The sequence below is a fragment of the Budorcas taxicolor genome, chromosome 15, assembly GCF_023091745.1.
Source record: "Budorcas taxicolor isolate Tak-1 chromosome 15, Takin1.1, whole genome shotgun sequence".
In the NCBI taxonomy this organism is placed as follows: Eukaryota; Metazoa; Chordata; class Mammalia; order Artiodactyla; family Bovidae; genus Budorcas; species Budorcas taxicolor.
This window is the reverse complement of record NC_068924.1, coordinates 35845352-35866663: the sequence shown is the minus strand read 5'-3', so window position 1 is coordinate 35866663 and position 21312 is coordinate 35845352. Positions and strand designations below refer to the sequence as shown.

Sequence of the window (21312 nt, the reverse complement as noted above, 5' to 3'; positions counted from 1 at the left end):
TCTCCAAAGGAATTGAAATCATGAGTTTATAGAGGTATTTGCTTTCTCATGTTCATTGCAGTGTTATTCACAATAGTGAAGGCATGAAAGCAACCTAAATGTCTACTGATGGATGAATGGATAAAGAAAATGTAATATGTACATAAAATATAATATTATTTAGCCTTAAAAAAGGAGGAAGACATCCTGCCACTTGCAACATTATGGATAAACTTGGAAGACATGCTAATTTAAATAACTCAGACACAGAAGACAATTACTCTGTGATGCCAATTATATGAGGAATCTAAAACAGTCAAATTCATAGAATCAGAGAGTAGAATAGTGATTGCCAGGGGATGAGATAGGGGAAACAGGAAGTATTAGTTAAAGAGCACAAAGTTTCAGTTATGCAAAATAAATAAGTCCTAGATATCTACTGTATAACTTGAAGCCCATAGTTAATAATACTGTATTGTACACTTAAAAACTTGCTAAGAGGGTAGATCTTATGTTAAATGCTCTTATCACTTATCTAATAATGTTCTTATCATATAATAATAATACTAATGGTGAGAGGAAACTTTTGGAGATAAATGGATATATTTATGGCATAGGTTGTGTTACGTATTCATGGATATATACTTATCTCCAAACTCATCCAGTTGTATATATTAAATATGTTCAGTTTTTTGTATGTCAATCATGCTTGAATAAAGTGGTTTAAAAATATTTCCATTCTGCTCAGTCTGTTCTGTTACCCACCATATCTTTTTCTGATTTAAATTTCATAAATGTTGCATATCCTGACTTACTCTATGGTTGGAAACTGGAGTGAAGCATTTTTTAAAATACCAGAATACTTTGCTTTCAAACTTTCCCCTATGTTCTTAATCACATCATCTCTCTTAATTCCAAGGTAATTCATTATAACTTATAAACATACAGATACATGATGCCAACCAAACAATACTTCAAAACTTCAGTTCGGTAAAAACAGGAATAGAAATACTTGTCACTATTTTAGAAACCACTGCATGTTACAAGCAGTCTATTTAAATACAAGTATTCACATACTAGGAGTTCCTTGTTGTGTGGATTAATTAGTAAGGCTGGAGCTAAACGAATGTTGGTGGAAATGCTACACTAAGAAAGATAGAGAACTGAATTGGTTTTGTAATTCCAAGGTCCTGGGCTCCTACTAAACTATCTCTGTGAGTTCAGCCAAATATCCTATCAAATAAATGACTTAAAACACAGTAATTAACAGAGCTTAGTGAGAGAGGCATGCTCTCAACTTTTAGATATTATTTGAAAATCAACTGAAAATCAAATTTCTAAGAGAAAATCCAGTTTACCTAATGTTTTAATTTGTGGGTAGGAATAATCGTATTCTTGAATACAATGACAAGTCATATTTCCAAACACTAGAAAATGTCTTCATATTTTGCATCCTTCTCTGATCTACCTATATGTCTTTAACCTTCACCAAGACTCACTTAACACCTGCCATTATTTGTAAGAAACCTACCTAGAAATGAAAAGTTGTTTATATGAGAATATGCCTCTAAAGACAGACCACTTGGCTGAACATATCCTCTCTCCCCTGCAAAAAGAAAAAAAAAAAAAATCCAAAGATTGAGTTGCAGATGACCACCAAAAAGGAAATTCACTAATTCAATCTATTTACCAACTATGGTCATAGGCAACACTGAGGATTCAACAGTAAACGAAAGAAACAAAAATCCCTGAATTCAGTGACACATTCTGGTAGATCAGAGCCACCCATCAGAAACACTTAGGCAGCAAAGCTAGAGTAGAACTGACTGCTTATTTGGGATGTTGGAAAGTTTTTTTCCTATCTTGATAATGATTTTTTGTGGAAATTTATACACGCCTTGTAATCCATTTACTACTCACAGTAAAAAAATATTATCCCCTTTTTACAAGGAACAAACTGAAAAAAGGAGGCAATTTGAGAACAGTGCAGGACAACATAGTAATAGCAGAAACTCTCATTCAAGATTCTGCTTCCAAAATGGAGTTTATTCTGTTAGTCCATAGCTCATCTAATCACAGCTATAATGGTCCTTCCAGATTCCTTCACACTTTTAAAGTCAAAGTGGGTGAGAGAAGGCTGATTATGAGAAAAGCAAGCATTTCTCCTCAAAGCACAACCCCCTGGTTGGTATCCTCAGAACAAGCTTTGAATCAGTGCATTACTTTTTTTCCATCAGGTAGCTAGTAATAGGTCACTCTAATCAACTCTTTATTCATCTCTCTATTAGAAATCACAACCTCCAAAGCCCACCCAGTCCAGCTAACTCACTCTCTCATTCCTCCACAGAACTGAGGCATGTTTATGATTTCAAACAAGAAGGCAGGGTATGAGCCAGAGAAGAGCATCTAAATATAATATCATAAAGACTCAGGCTGGAGCTAAAATAGAAATGGAACATTCTCAATGTTGATAGGCACTTCTTCACTTTCCATTTGTAGCCTGAAAATTGACAATATCATTTAAATAAAATATGTGTTTCTATTCACTTTTGCAAAAATTCAATTGTTCTCCTCCATCTTTGCAAACTTTGCAAGACTTTAATAGTTTCATTTAAGAATAACTTATGGTTGATGGGTTTTTCTAGTGTTTTAAGGCTCTAATTATACTGCTTTCCTCAAATCTTTCCAGAACTACACATAATGTCCATCAAGTAAAAGTGAAAATATATTTACATTGATTTTTAAAAATTTTCATATTTACTTCCTTTCATTCAGGCTACCACCCATACATACTATCATTATAAGAACTTGGTGGTTAAAATATGTTCCAACTACAGCTTGGTAGGCTTTGAATGTTAGATAAAAATCATTCTCTGAGGCTAATGAAGACAGAAACTCTGCCTGTAACAATATTAAGTTTGTTTTCTCTGGTGATTCAGAGAAGTGAGCAATCTGTCAGTAATACACTGAGTGAAATTACTTGTCTTGTAGGAATAACTGCTGACAGTCACTTTATTTCAGGGCTGACCCAAACGTCTCCCTGCTGACAAACAAATTACTATGTCTAACTTTGAAAAGGTAACTAGCTTGTTTTTAATTTTGATTGGTCTCTCAGAATCCCTTATACATAACTCAGTTCCATTCTTCATTGTTTTGTTTTGTTTTTAAAGCAACAGAAAGTGTTTTGGGGGGCCAGGTTTGAATTAATGAACTTTTTTTTAAAGTAGAGGAAGAAAACCCTATTGTTTGGAACTAAGAAAAAGAACTATTATTGCTTCTTTCTGAGATTGTTTTGCAGATAAAACTGGTAAGTGTGTCTACCCTACATTAAGACTGGCAGTGCCGCCAGTGACTGACTGGGTGAGTGAACACATTACTGAGACAGTATTGTAGGAATTAATTTTCTTCAATAAAGTGATTTTTAAGGCTCATATATTTCACAATCTAAACATATGTCACTGTTTCATAAACAAAATAAATGGATTAAAATAATACATTACCAATATGCTGACATGTGGAGATATTTTAATTAGAAATTCTTAAACTGTGTGATATTTAACTGCTGTATTTACTAAAGAGAAGCATGCATCATTTAATAAGAAGGTATGAGACAGGTGTACCACTTTGCATGATATGGCACTAAATTGTATTTAATATAAACTACAACTATGAGGCAACATTATGTCTAATTAAAAAACAAAACAAAATTACCTTAGGTATCATATTGAAAGTAACCAGAAAAAATGAATCAATACACTAAAATCACTTTTTCATCAAAAAAAAAAAAGGGTCATTCTGAGCTTATTTCTGAGACAATGTTTCTTCAAAAATAATCTAACACCTTAGCTATTGAAAGGCCATATTTACATGACTGCCTCATTATACTGGTTCCCCACCCACCCCCCACCCTCCACACTACCTTTTGACTTACTTGAAGGACCAATGCTAACATAGCTGAGGAAAGCAAATGGCAACTGGTCCTGAAATTTATACCAGTACAGACTCAGAATAAGTAGCAATATAATATATTGTTTACTGTAGCAAGTACCCTCTGTTCTCTAAAGGTCAAAAGCACTGTAACCTTAGAGTTACAGTTTCTGATTGTTCCCAGGGTTAAATACATTATCAAAATTAATGGTTCAAGCCCCTCAACCTTCAGATATATGAGCATTCATGACTCCATCTGCTGAACTGTTCAACTAAAAATAGCATTCTTCTCTCTCCTAATATTGTGCCCCTGAGGCAGAGAAAACCAGCAAACGAGCCTTAGATCAGCATGGAGTTAAAAAAATAAAAAGAAAACTTTCCTGTGTCTTTCTTATTTTAAAGAAAGTAAGTATTAGAATATGCTAATGTAAGAAGGATCTTTTCAAATATCTTTTCTCTCAGTTTAGTCACTCAGTCGTGTCTGATTCTGTGACCCCATGGACTGCAGCAGGCCAGGCTTCCCTGTCCATCACCAACTCCCAGAACCTACTTAAACTCACCCATCGTGTCAGTGATGTCATCTAACCATCTCCTCCTCTGTCATCCCCTTCTCCTCCCACCCTCAATCTTTCCCAGCATCAGGGACTTTTCCAACAAGTCACTTCTTCGCATCAGGTGGGCAAAGTATCAGCTTCAGCATCAGTCCTTCCAATGAATATTCAGGACTGATTTCCTTTAGGATTAACTTGTTGGATCTCCTTGCAGTCCAAGGGACTCTCAAGAGTCTTCTCCAACACAATTCAAAAGCATCAATTATTCAGCATTCAGCTTTCTTTATAGTCCAACTCTCACATCCATACATGACTACTGGAAAAACCACAGCTTTGACTAGATGGACCTTTGTTGGTAAAGTAATGTCTCAGCTTTTTAATATGTTGTCTAGGTTGGTCACAGCTTTTCTTCCAAGGAGCAAGCGTCTTTTAAATTTCATGGCTGCAGTCACCATCTGCACTGATTTTGGAGCCCCCCAAAATAGTCTCTCACTGTTTCCATTGTTTCCCCAACTATTTGCCATGATCTTCGTTTTCTGAATGTTGAATTTTAAGTCAACTCTTTCACTCTCCTCTTTCACTTTCATCAAGAGACTCTTTAGTTCTTCTTTGCTTTCTGCCTTAAAGGTGGTGTCATCTGTGTATCTAGGGTTATTGATCTTTCTCCTGGCAATCTTGATTCCAACCTGTGATTCATCCAGCCCAGCATTTTGCATGATGTACTCTGCATATAAGCTAAATAAGCAGGGTGACAATATACAGCCTTGAGGTACTCCTTTCCCAATTTGGAACCAGTCTGTTGTTCCATGTCTGGTTCTAACTGTTGCTTCTTGACCTGCATACAGATTTCTCATGAGGCAGGTCAGGTGACCTAGTATTCCCATCTCTTGAAGAATTTTCCACAGTTTGTTGTGATCCACACAGACAAAGGCTTTGGCGTAGTCAATAAAACAAAAGTAGATTTTTTTCTGGAACTCTCTTGTTTTTTTGATGATCCAGAGGATGTTGGCAATTTGATCTCTGGTTCCTCTGCCTTTAGAAATCCAGCTTGAACATCTGGAAGTTCACGATTCACATACTGTTGAAGCCTGGCTTGAAGAATTTTGAGCATTATTTTGCTAGCGTGTGAGATGGCTGCAATTATGCAGTAGTTTGAACATTCTTTGGCATTGCCTTTCTTTGGGATTGGAATGAAAACTGACCTTTTCCAGTCCTGTGGCCACTGCTGAGTTTTCCAAATTTGCTGGCATACTGGGTGCAACACTTTCACAGCATCATCTTTTAGGATTTGAAATGGCTCAGCTGGAATTCCATCACCTTCACTAGCTTTGTTCGTAGTGATCCTTCCTAAGGCCCACTTCACTTCGCATTCCAGGATGTCTGGCTCTAGGTGAGTGATCACACAATCGTGGTTATCTGGGTCATGAAAATCTTTCTTATATAGTTCTTCTGTGTATTCTTGCCATCTCTTCTTAGTATCTTCTGTCCTTTATTGTGCTCATCTTTGCATGAAATGTTCCCTTGGTATCTCTAATTTTCTTGAAGAAAATTCCCATTCTACTGTTTTCCTCTATTTCTTTGCATTCATCACTGAGGAAGGCTTTCTTATCTCTCCTTGCCGTTCTTTGGGATTTTGCATTCAAATGGGTATCTTTCCTTTTCTCCTATGCCTTTACCTTCTCTTCCTTTCTCAGCTATTTGTAAGGCCTCCTCAGACAACCATTTTGCCTTTTTTGCATTTCTTTTTCTTGGGGATGGTCTTGATCACTGCTCTACAATGTCATAAACCTCCATCCATGGTTTTTCAGGCACTCTGTCAATCAGATCTAATCCCTTGAATCTGCTTGTCACTTCCACTGTATAATTGTAAGGGCTTTGATTTAGGTAATACCTGAGTGGTCTAGTGGTTTTCCCTGCTTTCTTCAGTTTAAGTCTGAATTTGGCAATAAGGAGTTCATGATCTGAGCCACAGTCAGCTCCCATCTTTTCTTGGGTGATAACAAAACTTCAGGCTTCCAGACTATGACTTTACTGTTAAGATAACCCCAGGTCACAATGCTAGAAGTGAAAAACCTTTGAAGGACAAATTAACTATATATCAGGTAGCGACGACTACTTCTTTTCAACTCAGCAGAGTGTATGTGGAGGTTGTAGTGGTATACATGCATTGCGGCTTTTCTTCCTAAGACTCTCTAAATAGAAATAAAACTCATTAACATATTGTAATGCTTAGTATCCCCAGTTTATTGTTATCATAATTGTTGACAGAGCTGTGACATTTTAGCTTGTTAAAGGAATGGAGAAAACCTGAGCTAGAAAAGAAAGTAGACTAAAATCAATAAAGCAAAATATTATTGTTTTCTCTCTACTTTTAGTCAAGATTTAAAATGTTAGTGTCTGTAACAACTTAGATATTGCTGTCCTCTGTGCTGCTCATGGGACACTCAATAAACCTGTTACACTCACAGTAAGAAAGTTTGAGAAATCTGCCTTTCAAATAAGATCCATCTTTTCTAAATAGTGTACCATACAAGCAAACAGCAATGGTTTCCTGACATGCAAGGAAAAGCGCAAAAAGTGGAAGCAAGAGAACAGAGCCAGAAGAAAACAACAACAACAGGAAACTCTCCAACCAACCCAAGCTTACCCTCCAAAGCTGAGGGCCTCCACCTTACCAGGCTCTGTGTTCAGCCTAATTAAAGTGACAGACACGTGCTCCTAGATCAGCACTGCTACAGCTCTACACAGTCTGGCACTCACATATATGACATCGTGATTTCCAGAAACCCAGGAGAAGCCAGATTTGACAGCATCAGAGGTCTGTGATGGTGCGGGGAAGAGATGTCAACTCAAGTGAAAAACTAAGAGGAGAAACTGGGTAGAAAACTGGCTCAGGGAAGGCCGATGGAATAGAACTCAACACCTCAAAAGAAAAAAAGGTCAAGAGGAGAGGACGTTTTGAATGTGAGCCAAGGTCCTCTGCTTTCACATTCTTCCAAGTACTTAAAATTTGAACTAGCTGTCCTGAATAGGTAAGCCTTGCTAATTGAAAGAATTGTTCCTAGTGTCCCGTTATCTCTCCGTTTAGCAATCCTAAGCAGAGTCAGAACGTCCAGAAATGTGGCACCTTCTCTACAGCCAAAAGGAACCCTTAGAAAAGAAATCCCTTTTGGCTGCATAGAAGATAGCAGATACTCTAACAGTATGCCTTGTCATTTCTGGGTGGAACCCCCTGTATACTTCTTATAATCAAAGGGAAAGGGAAAGGAAGAAGGCGAGTGACAAGCTCTGAACTCAAACTCTTCCTTAGGCTACTTCCAAGGTGTCCTTTGATCTTGTTCTCTTCTTTCTTCTTGTGAGCTTTCTCACTTCTAAGAAGGAGGGATAGCTAGCAACACTCCAATATCTGATAGTTCTAAAGAATGAAGTGAGAAGTTGAGCTTTCTCACTTCTAAGGAAGGATAGCTAGCAACCCTCTAGAATCTGATAGCCCTAAAGAGGTTTTCCAATGATATAATAGAGGAATTAAGCACGATATTGGAGAGAGGAGGACTGGGTCCCTATAGTAGAAAGGGGTTTGCTTTTTAAAAGAGCTATATGAGGCATCTTCTCCCATGCAGTAAGAACATCCCACAAAAACAACAAAGAGCTTTATTGAAAGTTCAATATGAAAGAGCTACTATATAAGTTTACGGGGCAAAAAACAACCAGTCAGGCCCAGGCACCCAACCTCAAATTCAGTCAGAGAAAACTAAATTAGAAAACCTGAAATAGATAGAATTAGAAATCCTGGATAATAACTGACTCCAAGAAAATTTTGTAGCCTTGGTTAAATAACTTGACTTCTCTGAACCTCTGTTGTTTTGTCTATAAAAACAGAATGATATTTTATCAACTCTACAGGGTTGATACATGGTGAACTGAAGTTCTTATTTTTTTCTTAATGTGTAAGTGTTTTTTTTTTTTAAACTACTATGCAGCACTATACATAAAGAAAAAAGGGTAAGGGAAATGAAGATGGTTTTGAAAGTATGTAAAGAATTTGCCTAAATATATAGCAATAAACAGTCTACTTCAGAGGCACTGGTTTGGGGTTTGACTTTTTCTCTGAAAGAAAAGGAGTGAAAATGAGCCTCCTTAGGAATGAGAAAAGGCGAAACATTATATTTTAGTGTTTGAGTGTTTGGCACTTGTCAAAAAAGCCTAGAATATGACTGAACAATCCAGTCCCCCACCCAATGAAGCACCAATGTAAGCATTCATACCTCAATCTGTTTGTGGTTGTAAGAGTGGCCACCACCATGTTCAAAGGTGTCCAAACTCCTGCCCAAACGGTCACTTAGGCCCTTTAGCCTTGGGTTAATTTGTGGGTGGGAGACATGACCTTTCTGTTTAGTAGCATATTCAGAAAAAAAAAAAAAAAAAGACAAAACATACTGTCAGAACTCATGAAACAGAACACATATTTCTAAATCCAGGGTACTGACCACACCAAAGAACAGAAAGTAGGGTTTAGGACCCAGATACTGTCTTTCACAGAAACTTGATTATAGGATCAAACAGTGGTACTGGTTTCTTATTTTTGCCTCTAACTCAAGAAGACACTCAATGGCACAGCTATGGAAAACGGAGAAATAGATTAGACTGACTGTGAGTTAGGTTTCTTTTTATATTTTTTCCAGCTGCAATAAGTTCCCTGTTAGTAGTGGAGAAGGTGAAGGCTTAGAAGAGATAGGGCTGCTGCTTTCATGAGGCAAAATCTCTAGCTCTGCTAGGCATCCATAATGGATCCATAATGCTAGGCATCTTCAAGACTTGCTGGATGAGGCTTATGACAAGAACTGCTTAAAGTACTGTAAAAATTCTTTATTTGTAGACTCAACTGAGAATGTTCTTTCACATAAAATGAAATGTACATTCTCAACTGAGAATGTATATTTTTCACATAAAAATCTGTACATTTTTTACATTCAAGTCATATAAGGAATAGCAAAGAAGAAATAAAAATGCCCAGTTAGTTGCTATTCCCTAGATTATTTAAGAAAATTGAAAAATCATCACAGTACATTATAAGAGTAAAAAACTATCTTTGTTCAATGCATTGGAATTCAAATTATCATCCTATATTTTCTAAATGCTCATATATTGCTTGCCTAACCATTAATTTTAATGATACTTTCTTTCTGTTTTTGTTAAAATATACACTCATATTTAATATCAATTTCCCATAAGACGGCATTGCAAAAAGGGTGCAAAGATCACTTAGTCCTCCGCTTCCTATTTTACTATGAAGAAGATAAGGTGCAAGGGATTTTTTAAAATTAGCTTCCAAAGTGCTTTCTCGCCAATTTTAGCTTTATAAAGAACACCAATCTAGAATCTGATCAGACACCATGCCCAGTCTTTTGACCTGGTATGAGGATGAGGCTGATGATACACATATTCAGGGACAATGTGTTTGCATTTTACCAAATAGTTCAAGTAATTTGGTAATAACAACTCCCTTTTCTATGAGTTGCAAGAAGGGAAATATCCAGTGTTGTTGTCTGTTTTGATACTTGGATGTAAAAGCTAATTTGGACATGAATGGAGACATGGATGAAGAAGTTATAAGGACAAAGCTAACATACCCAATATCAACTAGCCATAAACAATTGTAAAACCATTAACTTACCTGATAGAGAATATATAGTACTAAGCCATGACATCATTTTTTTCCTTTAAAAATATTGACACTGACAGTTTTTTCTTCTATTTGCAGTATGGTAAGTACATAAGGTGTTAATCCTTCCAGGCTATGCTTAAAAAATTATTTAACATTCAGGTCATTATTTAGCATACAGCTGGTTAGCAGTTTTCCACTAAAGTACTGGCTCATATCCCACATTTTTTCTTCTGGCACTTACCTGGAGCTGTAAAGGGCTGAGTCCAGAAGCAGCAGCAGCTGCCATTGTTGATGGAATGAACTGTACGGGGTAGTTATCACCTGTCAGAAAGAACAATGCATACAGGTTTAGACAATGCACTGGGAATCACAGCAGACAAGTACAAACATGGTCCTTGGATTGCCTGAGCTTTACAACATTGCTCTAAGCCCAAACATCTGCAGAAACAAAAGGCTTAGTTGGGCACAGACTTGCAGGGCTGCCTTGGAACTTTTTGTTAACAGATAGCTGGTAGGCAAACTGGCAAAACATGAATGTGATGTTAAAAAAATTAAATGTGCAATTCAAGCATGTTCACTCCATTACAAATCTTGTAATACATCATTTTTTTAAGAGTAAAAAAATATCTTAAAGCCAGGCTGACATTCAGTTCACCGAGAAAGCATTAAGGTTTTTATATTAAAACAACAAAACGTTTTGGCTTGGTAGACAAGGCAGAGTATCAGAGTCCAAAAAAGATTAAGAGTTATTGACTGTCCATAACCCTAACCTTTATTTTATTTATAAAAAAAAAGTAGAGAAAAAAATTTAAATGCAACCTCTTTAATTTGAGAGGGGTAAGAGAGAAGCTAATCTTTGCCAACATTCTGTGAAATGCCTGGTATCCCAAAAAGATAGGAGACTGTTTTCTGCACTAACTTTCGGTGGAAACTACTACAGAATCATGACACACACTAGGCACTTATCACATATTCTTTGATGATGATTTCATTAAATAACCACACGATTTACATGTGACATCTATATTAAAAGTCTGGTCGAGATTGAGCATGGTTCAGCAGAGATCAGTGCAACATCTTATTAATGTGTTTCTGGCTCCAGACCACTCCTAAACAGCGGGGCTAAAGTACCTTCTATGACCTAAGAGCACAGGCTGTGTGAAGCAAGCAACCTGAAGAACCAATAGAAAGTAATGAGGAATGTATTGTGATAGTGCTAACTGAAATCAAAATTAATACATATGGATAAATTACACACTATCAGTGATTTAATGGAGTATCACTTTGGCTTCAGCTACTTATTTTAAAGGCAGTGCTATGTACTATCTGTAGGCTATATTTTAATAGGCTATTCCTCCACACATTTTGGACATTTCTAATAATCATGCTGTTTTGCAAGAACTTTTCCACACTAAAAGCTGAATGTAATAATGAAAAGTATAGAAAGAATCACCGTAATAAAGGTAGTCAACTAGAAAGCAATGAAATCTCTCTTTTTCTGCATGGACACTAATACCCAGAGCCTTCCTGGTGCCCCTGGTTCCTTGGAACTCATCCTGTTTGCTACATGAAGTGCTACTCAGCTGACCCAATGTAAATGTTAAGTTGCTTTCACTTTTAACAAATTGTTAGCTTCTAATCTACACAGTCTCTTTGCATCATATCCATAATACCTCATCAGACCATTGAGCACAGTGTGTGCTTGTACACAGTCCAGTAACAATTGGCTTCTGATTGCATATGGAGCACTGCTACAATGCATTCACTAACACTATATTGTGCTGGTCTCCTATGGAGTAATGTTCAAAATATCTGATCTTGTTTTTCCCCTTCCATGAGGTTGATTTTGGTTTGCAGGGCTACATGAGCTTTTTAAAAAAGATAACTAGGCCAAATTATTTTTTATAGTAAATGACTGTCGCTTTACACTTAAATAATTCTACTGATCCTCTCAATATTTAAACTAAATTATCTGAAGAAAGAATATCCTAATCTAAGTCAAATAGTATTTCCTTGGTTGATATCTTATCAGGTTAAAAAATCACAAAATGATGCTGAACTAATGATGCTTCAAAAATAGGGGAAAAAAATCACCATTCCAACTATCAACATGGGTTGCCTCTCAGAACATTTTAGAGCTGTTCTTTCTTTAAATATCATGCATTATTCATACTAACTCTAAACCATAACCCCCTCCCTGTAAGTTTAATACCAGTTGCTTTATTTGTACTAAAACATTTTTCATGTCAAACATATTTTAAAAAAATCAAACTCTGAAAGAATTCCCTGGGGCACTCCTTTTTTCATAGCTGTCATGCTTCTATGCTATGAAATAGCTGATTTTTTTAAATATAGTTTTTGGCTTGCCAGTTAATTTATTACTATCTCTACCACACCCTGTAGTACTCTCCAGCTCACCTGCTGGCTACAAACAGCTTTCTTTCCACTGCTGACAAGCAAATTTTAAAATGTTTTTAACCTTTCTGCTGGTTTGAATCTGTATATCTGAATATAATCTTTGGAAAGCTATTTCTCCAGAACATATCATTGTATTAGTACTAAAAGTAAAAATGAATACATTAAAGCAACAGAGAATATTACAGGGACTGATAAGAAGAGAGAAAAAAAGGAAAAGGGAGAGGATAAGGGTGAAGAAGAGGTGGGGGGCGGTTAAAAGTAGAAGAGAAGATTTAATAGGTAGAGAGATTTAACTCCTCTTTTAAAAAGTTACATGCTTCCTCTCCCTGCCCCCTCACCTTTAACTGTGTGTATGAGTCCATCAAGAAAAAGTTCTTAGCGGCTGACTTGGCAAGAAATCAGTCAACATGTTGTAGCAATTTTTTTCAAATTTGTCTCTGGATTTGAAATGCTTGCGTGAGGACCCATTCTCTTTAAATTTGTACAAAAGAAGATGAAGCCTGTTGAAACAGGTTGGTTTTAGGCACTGCTGTAATCTGGCCCTTGCTACCTCTAGTATAAGAAGACAACTTCTAAATGCTAATTTGGGAAATAATGTCCATTACATAAATCCATCTCTCCAGGCTTCCAGGTTTTACAACCAATTATTTTTATCTGAAGATTACAGAACAAATATGAAACAGGATTTAAAACCTATGGAAAATTAGACTGACATTAGTTTCACTTGCCACAAGTCTAGAATCAAAGTGGCTCCATAGCAAGAGCCCCTGAATGAGAGAAAGTATGTTTTTTAATTTTCAAGGAAAGTGAAATGAAGCCAAAACTTAATAAGATGTAAACACTGGAGAAGGAGGCACTTGTATCATGAATGTAGGACCCATTAGACACAGGCTACCTCCTACAAGAATACTAGTTTCTGTGATTCAAATATAAACTTTATTTTTATTAAAAAGCAAAAACTCCCATGGATAAAAATCTGTCCATTTTCTTTGATTCTTTAGGAAGACAAGGGACTGGGATGGCTACAGTCTTCTAAGATGCTAACTTCAGATATTAACTTATTTACAGAGTTTGGGAGGAGCAGAGAAGAAAGATAAATTAAAATAGGAGACAGGACTCAAAGATTCTTTGGTTACTGGCTTAAAGTCTCATGCTTCATTTTCCATCCTCCAAAAAAAAAGGAAAAAGTACTACACATCCCTACTCTCACAGATTTTTTGGTATGATGGTATCACAGGATGATGGTAAGTTATTTGACTTGCCAAATAACTCATAGATAGACCCCATTTCTTTAAGTTATCATCATTTTTGCTACAACATGTAAATATTTCCATCACAATCACCAATATAGACTTGACACGCCACACACTGCATCTTGCTTGGATGAATGTATTCAGAATAGCAAAATATAACTCCTCTGTATTCCGAGGGAATGCAATAATCAATCTGAATTTATCTTTGTGAGACATCACACCACATTGCAGCAAAAGTTAGCAGGCAATGAATGACATATTTAGAATCCTAAAAATAAAACAAAACCTTTAATTTGTTCTGAGAACAATTGGACAAAAAAAAAATTGGCATAGATTACAGTATATATTGCTGAGATCATGATGTTCTTATTTCTCCTGCTAAATTTCTCCTCTATTCATCAAAGAATAGACCAATGATGAGGAGAGTCTTGATCTTAAGACTTTTTCTAAGAGCATCTGCATTCTTTTTCATACCTTTAAAGGAGCTAAAAATCAAGGATCATCTTAATTTCTTCACTTATTTCATAAATGCATCCAGGCTCTTAGATAATCATATAAAAACCATGGAATTTGTCACAATAGCAATTAAATAAGTGAGTATGGATGAAATAACATAAATGCATCCACATTATAAGAAATTAACTTAAAATAACAACTTAAAGTTTATGACTTAATGAGAGCTCACCAATGATATAGCCTCCATATATGAAGAAGGGCACATTTAAAATAATCTCAATCTCCATAAAACTAGGTTATTTTATACAGGTGAACATATATATTTTCTTCTTGGACCTAAGTACTCATTTAAAAGAGAGTACTAATCTGAAGAACCTCAGAAATGCGTTGATTCCAAGAGTGAAAGTGAAAGTGGCTCAGTTGTGTCTGACTCTTTGTGACATTCTCCAGGCCAGAATATTGAAGTGGGTAGTCTTTCCCTTCTCCAGGGGATCTTCTCAACCCAGGGACTGAACCTAGGTCTCCCACATTGCAGGTGGATTCTTTACCAGCTGAGCCACCAGGGAAGCCCAAGAATACTGGAGTGGGTAGCCTATCCCTTCTCCAAGGCATCTTCCCAACCCAGGAATCCAACTGGGGTCTCCTGCACTGCAGGTGGATTCTCTACCAGCTGAGCTTGATTTCAAGTAGATGACTTTAATTAATGAAGTATTCCAGCAGTAGTGGTTACATGCCTCCACTTTAAATATTCAAGAAAAGATAGAAATGGCAAGCTTCACAAGATATCATTTTCATAACCCCATACATATAAATCACATCTTTTACACATACATACACAGAAGTTAGACTTTTTTTATATTCTTTATGCTTAGATCATGCCTGCAAGAGTATAAAATTCAGAACTTCAGTCCAAAATCTATCTATACTAATTTCTGGGGTGAAGGTGTAGAAAGTTAATTATCTTCTTTGACTTTTAGTTTCTTTTTTAAACAAAATGTAGATAATGTCACTTATGGTTTAGAGTTGTTATAAAAATTTAATGAGAATATATATATTTATATATATATGCATACATATATTAATATATATAGATACAGATATCAGAAAATAAATGGTGGCCAATAAATGCTAACTGAAGCAAAGGAATTAAAAAGAAGTATTAAGTAGCAACTATACACCAACAAATTAGACAATCTGGAAGAAATGAAAAATTCCTTTAAACACATTAATTACCTAAACTGACTTAAGGAGAAATGGATAATATAAACAAACCTGTAACAAATAAAGAGATTAAATCAGCAATCAAAAACCTCCTAAAACAGAAAATTCTTGGACCAGTTAGATGGCCTCACCAATCTACTGAACATTTAAGAAAAATTAACATTAATCCTTATAAAATCTTCAAAAAATTGAAGAGGAAACATATCCTAACTGAGGCAATGAGGCCAATATAACTTTGATAACAAGATAAAGACAGATAAAGACATCACAAAACACAAAAAATATAGATTAATATCTTGCGTGAATATTAAAATACTCAAAAAATATTAGGATATTAAATCCAAAAGCATATCAAGAGGATTATTCACCATGACAAAGTAGGATTTATCCCAGGAATGCAAGGGTGGTTCAACATGAAAAAAATCAATGCAATACATAACATTAATAGAACAATGGGGAAAAAATCCACATGATCATCTCAATTGAGGCAGAAAAGGCATTTGCCAAAATCCAACATTTCATGATAAAAATTCTCAGAAAACTAGGAATAGAGAGAAAGTTCATCAGCATGATAAAGGGTATTTCTGAAAAACCCACAGCTAACATCACAGTGGAAAAAATTGAAAAGTTTTTTGACTAAGATTGGGGACAATTATACCCACTTTCACTGCTGCTATACAACACTGTGCTAGAAATTCTAGCTAGTACTTTTAGACAGAAAAAGAAAAAAGAAAGGCATCCAAATTGATAAAAATAGGTAAAACCATGTCTATTTGCATATGAAGTGGCCCTATATATAGAAAATCCCAAATAATTCATGACTAGGGCCAATAAATAAATTCAGCAGCAGTTTCAGGGTATAAGATTAATACACAAAAACCAAATGTGTTTCTATATTCCTGCAATGAACAATCCAAAAGGAAATTAAGAAGCAATTCTATTTACAATAGTATCTAAAAGAATCAAACACTTAGCAATAAATTTAACAAATAAGGCAAAGATTTGTACACTGGGAAACTATAAAACATTTTTGAAATAAATTTTTAAAGCTCTAAATAAACAGAAAGGCATTCAGGTTCATAGACAGGAAGACTTAACATTGTTAAGATCAACAAAGCAATCTACAGATTCAGTGAAATTTTTATCAAAATTCAACAATCCAGAAATGGAAAAGTCAATCCTCAAATTTATTTGGAACTGCATGGAGCCCCAACAGCTAAAACAAATCTTGAGAAAGAAAAGTAGAGTTGGAAGGCTCATATTTTCTGACTTCAAAATTTACTTCAAAGCTAGAGTAATTAAAAGAGTATAATACTTACATAAAAACAAGTATATAGACTCATGAAGCAGAATAGATAGCCCAGACATAAACCTTTACATATACAGTTTATTGACTTTTTTTAAAATCAGGGCACCAAGACCATTTACTGGGGAAAAGACATATTTTCAACAAATGGTGCTGGAAAAACTGATATCCACATGCAAAAATGTGAAGTTGGATCCTTAACTAACACCATATACAAAAATTAATGGAATGGATCAAAGACCTAAACTTAAGTACTAAAACTATAAAACTCTTAGAGGAAAGCACAGGAGTAAATCTTTGAATTTGGCAGTAATTTCATGGATATGACAGCAATAGTACAGACAACAAAAGAAAAATAGAAAAATCAGACCATCAGAATTAAACTTTGGTGTATCAAAAGATACTATCAAGTAAATGAAAAGACAACCCACAAAATGAGAAAAAAAAAACTTGCAAATCATAAGTTTGACAAAGGATTAATATCTAGAATATAGAAGAAATCCCAAAACTCAGTAAGGGTAAACAAACAACTAAATTTAAAACTAGGCAACGTACTTAAACATATATTTCCAAGAAGCTATACAAATTTCCAGTAAGCACATGAAAGATGCTCAAAATCACTAATCATTAGGGAAATGAAAACCAAGAGCACAATGAGATACCACTTCACATCTATTAGGATGTCTATATTTTTTTTCCAAAATAGGAAAGTAACAAGTATTGGTGAGGATATAAAGAAACTGGAACACTGTTGCATTGCTGGTTGGAAATGTGAAAGGTACAACCCCTATGGAAAACAGTTTGATGGTATCTCAAAAGATTAAACATAGAACTACCCATATTATTCAACAATCCCGTTCCTACGTATATATCCAAAAGAACTGAAAACAGGGATACAAACAAGTATTCGCATATCAATGCTCACAGAAGCATTATTGACAATAGCCAGAATGTGGGGAAAGAATGGACTTTTGATATATGCTACAATATGGAGGGACCTTGAAAACACTATGCTTAGTAAATAAGCCAGACACAGAGGGACTAATATTGTATGATTCTATTCATATAAAGTATCTAGAACAGGCAAATTCACATACAGAAATAGCAGAACAGAAGCTTCCAGGGGTTTGGGGTAAGGGGATAAGGAGAGTTACTGTTTACGGCCACAGTTTTTCTGTTGTTGACGATTAAAAATTTTGGGGTATAGATCATGATTATGGTTACTAAAAACTGCAGATGTATTAATACTATTGAGTTGTACATTGAAAAATGGTTAATATAAAAAGTATTATTTTATGTATATTTTCCAAAATTTTTTTTTCTTAAAGAAGCATTAGGTATATTAGAGTAAAATTGCTTTTGGCCATCAGACAGAGAGGCAGTATATCTAGGTCAAATGCTCAGTTCTTGAACCACATTTCTAGTGGATAAGAATGCAGTTTCATGTAGTTAAATTTACTCAGGTTTCATGGTCAGACTTTATCCCCAAACGTAGTTCTTTAGATTTTTTTCAAAAAGCTTTCATATACTTTAAGAAACTTAATCTTCACACCCACACTGAGCAGTGGACAAATCATGACATATTTTTTTTAGATGATAAAGAAGTGAGGCTCAGCAAGGCTAAGTGACATGTTCAAGTAAGAATTAAATAAATATAATCCATGTGGAACATTTAACACACTGTTTGGCACAAAGTAATTATTCAATAAACTTTAACTGTTATCACAATATTTAATATAACTAAGTAAGGAGTCATGAGCAGGCAGACATCCTGTTCCTTGGATCTCCTGGGAAACGTTAAGGGTGCTGCTTTAGCAGCATTCATTTTTAAAAATCCCAGCTACATGAAGTCCATGGTCGGCTGAACCATCCCTGGCACACAAGGAGTCTACCCAGTATCTTCATTTTACAGTCAGTTCAATCGCTCTGATATACACATTGGCAGCTACAAAAGCTTTTTGTTGTTGTTTGTTTTCACAAACACAGGTGCTCAACCGTGTTTATCTTACCCTGGACTGCTCTATCTCTCAGTCTTTGCTTTATCGTGATGTGATAAAGCAAAGCAACCAGTATTCTGTGGTGTATGTTCTAGGCCCTGATAAGTTACTTTCTAGAAAGATGTCTCTAATTAGAGAATCAGTTTTAAAAGGGGGGAAGTAAACTAAGGATTAAAACTCAATAGGGGAAATTCTTCACAAGTTATTTTGATACATGTTCCCCTGAAACTGGTACAATCTCTGTAGTCAGTCTGCCCCCTCAGCAACCTACCAAGGTGGGAGAGCTTGGCTGGTGTTCACATGGGGACCCTGAAATGCCCAGAACAATGGGTCAAATTATCAGAAGGGGAGAAAGCTGATAGCTCGAAATATATTTGTTTAGAATGTACTATATGGATTCAGAAATAGTCCGCTTTAACAGTGAACATAATCCCAAGGTGGTCTTTGCTTTCTGGAAATGATGAGTATTCAATCAGTCGGAGGCAAAAACAATACAGAATTTGAATCTAGAGAGAATAGTATAGATAATCTTATTTGCAAAGCAAAAGCAGAGACACAGATATAGAGAACAAATACAGGGGTATCAAGAGGGCAGTAGAAGTGGGAGCAATTGGGAGACTGAGATTGACTCACATACACTATTGATATTACATATACAATAGATAACTATTGAGAACATATTGTATAGCATAGGGAACTCTACTTAATGCACTTTGGTGACCTGAATGGGAAGGAAATCCAAAAGGGAGAGGATATATGTACATTTATGGGTGATTCATTTTGCTGTACAGTAGAAATTAAGACAACATTGAAAAGAATCACACTCCAATAAAAATTAATTTTAAAAACCAGTATGGAATTGATGCTTTTGAACTGTGGTGTTGGAGGAGACTCTTGAGAGTCCCTTGGACTGCAAGGAGATCCAACCAGTCCATTCTGAAGGAGATCAACCCTGGGATTTCTTTGGAAGGAATGATGCTAAAGCTGAAGCTCCAGTACTTTGGCCACCTCATGTGAAGAGTTGACTCATTGGAAAAGACTCTGATGCTGGGAGGGATTGGGGGCAGGAGGAGAAGGGGACGACAGAGGATGGGATGGCTGGAAGGCATCACTGACTCAACGGACATGAGTCTGAGTGAACTCCAGGAGTTCGTGATGGACAGGGAGGCCTGGCGTGCTGCGATTCATGGGGTTGCAAAGAGTCGGACACGACTGAGCGACTGAACTGAACTGAACTGAACTGATGGAATTATTTCAGTTTATAGGAAGATGAAAAAAGAGCAAAAAGAGAGACAATGTAGCACTTATTCTTCTTGCTGTTTAGGGGATCAGTTCACCACCACTTCAAGACTTTTACATGTGATGCTACTCCTCTACTTATCTTGCTGTCACACAAGTGAAGTTACTATGGTTCAGTTTGGGGCAGAAATGTTTTCCTTGTCCAGGGTCCAGTCAAATAGTATTCTCCTCTCCCAATTCATGTGAATGACAAGAACACTGCATACACCAAGTCTCCTAAATATGGTCTGTACCAATAGCATCTGAACATATAGATTTAATTCTTTCAAAGTATAATTTTTATAAACAGTAAAACCTGCATTAGCCAAAGTATTTAATAATTTAGCATATGCGCATTGCGCTCATGCTCAGTCATGTCTGACTCTTTGCAACCGTATGGACTGTAGCCTTCCTGGCTCCTCTGCCCATAGGATTCTCCAGGCAAGAACACTGGAGTGGGTTGCCATCCTCCAGAGGATCTTCCTGACCCAGGGATTGAACCCACATCTCCTGCATTGCAGGCAGATTCTTTACTCTCTGAACCACCTGGGAAGCTACCTGGGAATTTAGAGTTCTGGTTAACTCAACTCTCTGACATAACTTAGGGGTCACCAGATAACACCTTTTTTACCAGTCTTGCTTGTGATGAAAAATCATCCTACATGTCCAAATCCATGGTCCTGGCCTAACTAGCAGGTTTTAGCCAACATAATCAAATCCAGCTTTGCTACCCCAAGGCACTGCTCTATGCTGCACAGTATTGCCCCAGTCTCTAGATTCTTACTTATCTACTGCAATCTCATTGATACTGCGTGAGAAGATTCTTTATAAAATGGTCCAAATTCATTGACTATATAAAAGTAGCTTCCCCCATAAAAAACAATATTATTGTCTTAACAAAATTACATAATATGCTAATTATGTTGGTATCTATGTCTAGTAGAAATTAATGCTCATAACCTGATTTTGAAATGTGGAAAATTTTAAATTTAAAAACATGAAAATTAGAGTTTCCATGTATAGTTCATCTAAAAGGTTTCTAAGACTTGTGTAGGGATGACAACCCAGATTCAGAATAAACAAGTAAACTTAGTGTACACCAACACTCTGAAGGAAGTCAAAATGAAGAGAGTTCAAAACTATTTATAGAGATCAGAGAAGAACTGAACCACTGCACTGACAGAAAGATATTCTCTGGCAAAATATAATTCTGTCCTTAATACAGACACTAATTTCACAGAATATAACTTGCTCTAAAAAT

At 35.9% G+C, this 21312-nt stretch overlaps 1 protein-coding gene across 3 annotated transcripts in view; it reads right to left on the bottom strand.

Annotated features, from left to right (window-relative positions):
* SOX6 (SRY-box transcription factor 6) overlaps positions 1-21312 on the bottom strand; it is a 708935-nt gene that overhangs the window by 115590 nt on the left and 572033 nt on the right. For all 3 annotated transcript variants that reach the window (XM_052652397.1, XM_052652398.1, XM_052652399.1), the window contains exon 9: positions 10364-10443. In XM_052652397.1, the coding sequence (XP_052508357.1) occupies positions 10364-10443 (80 nt within the window). The remainder of the gene's footprint in view (positions 1-10363; positions 10444-21312) is intronic.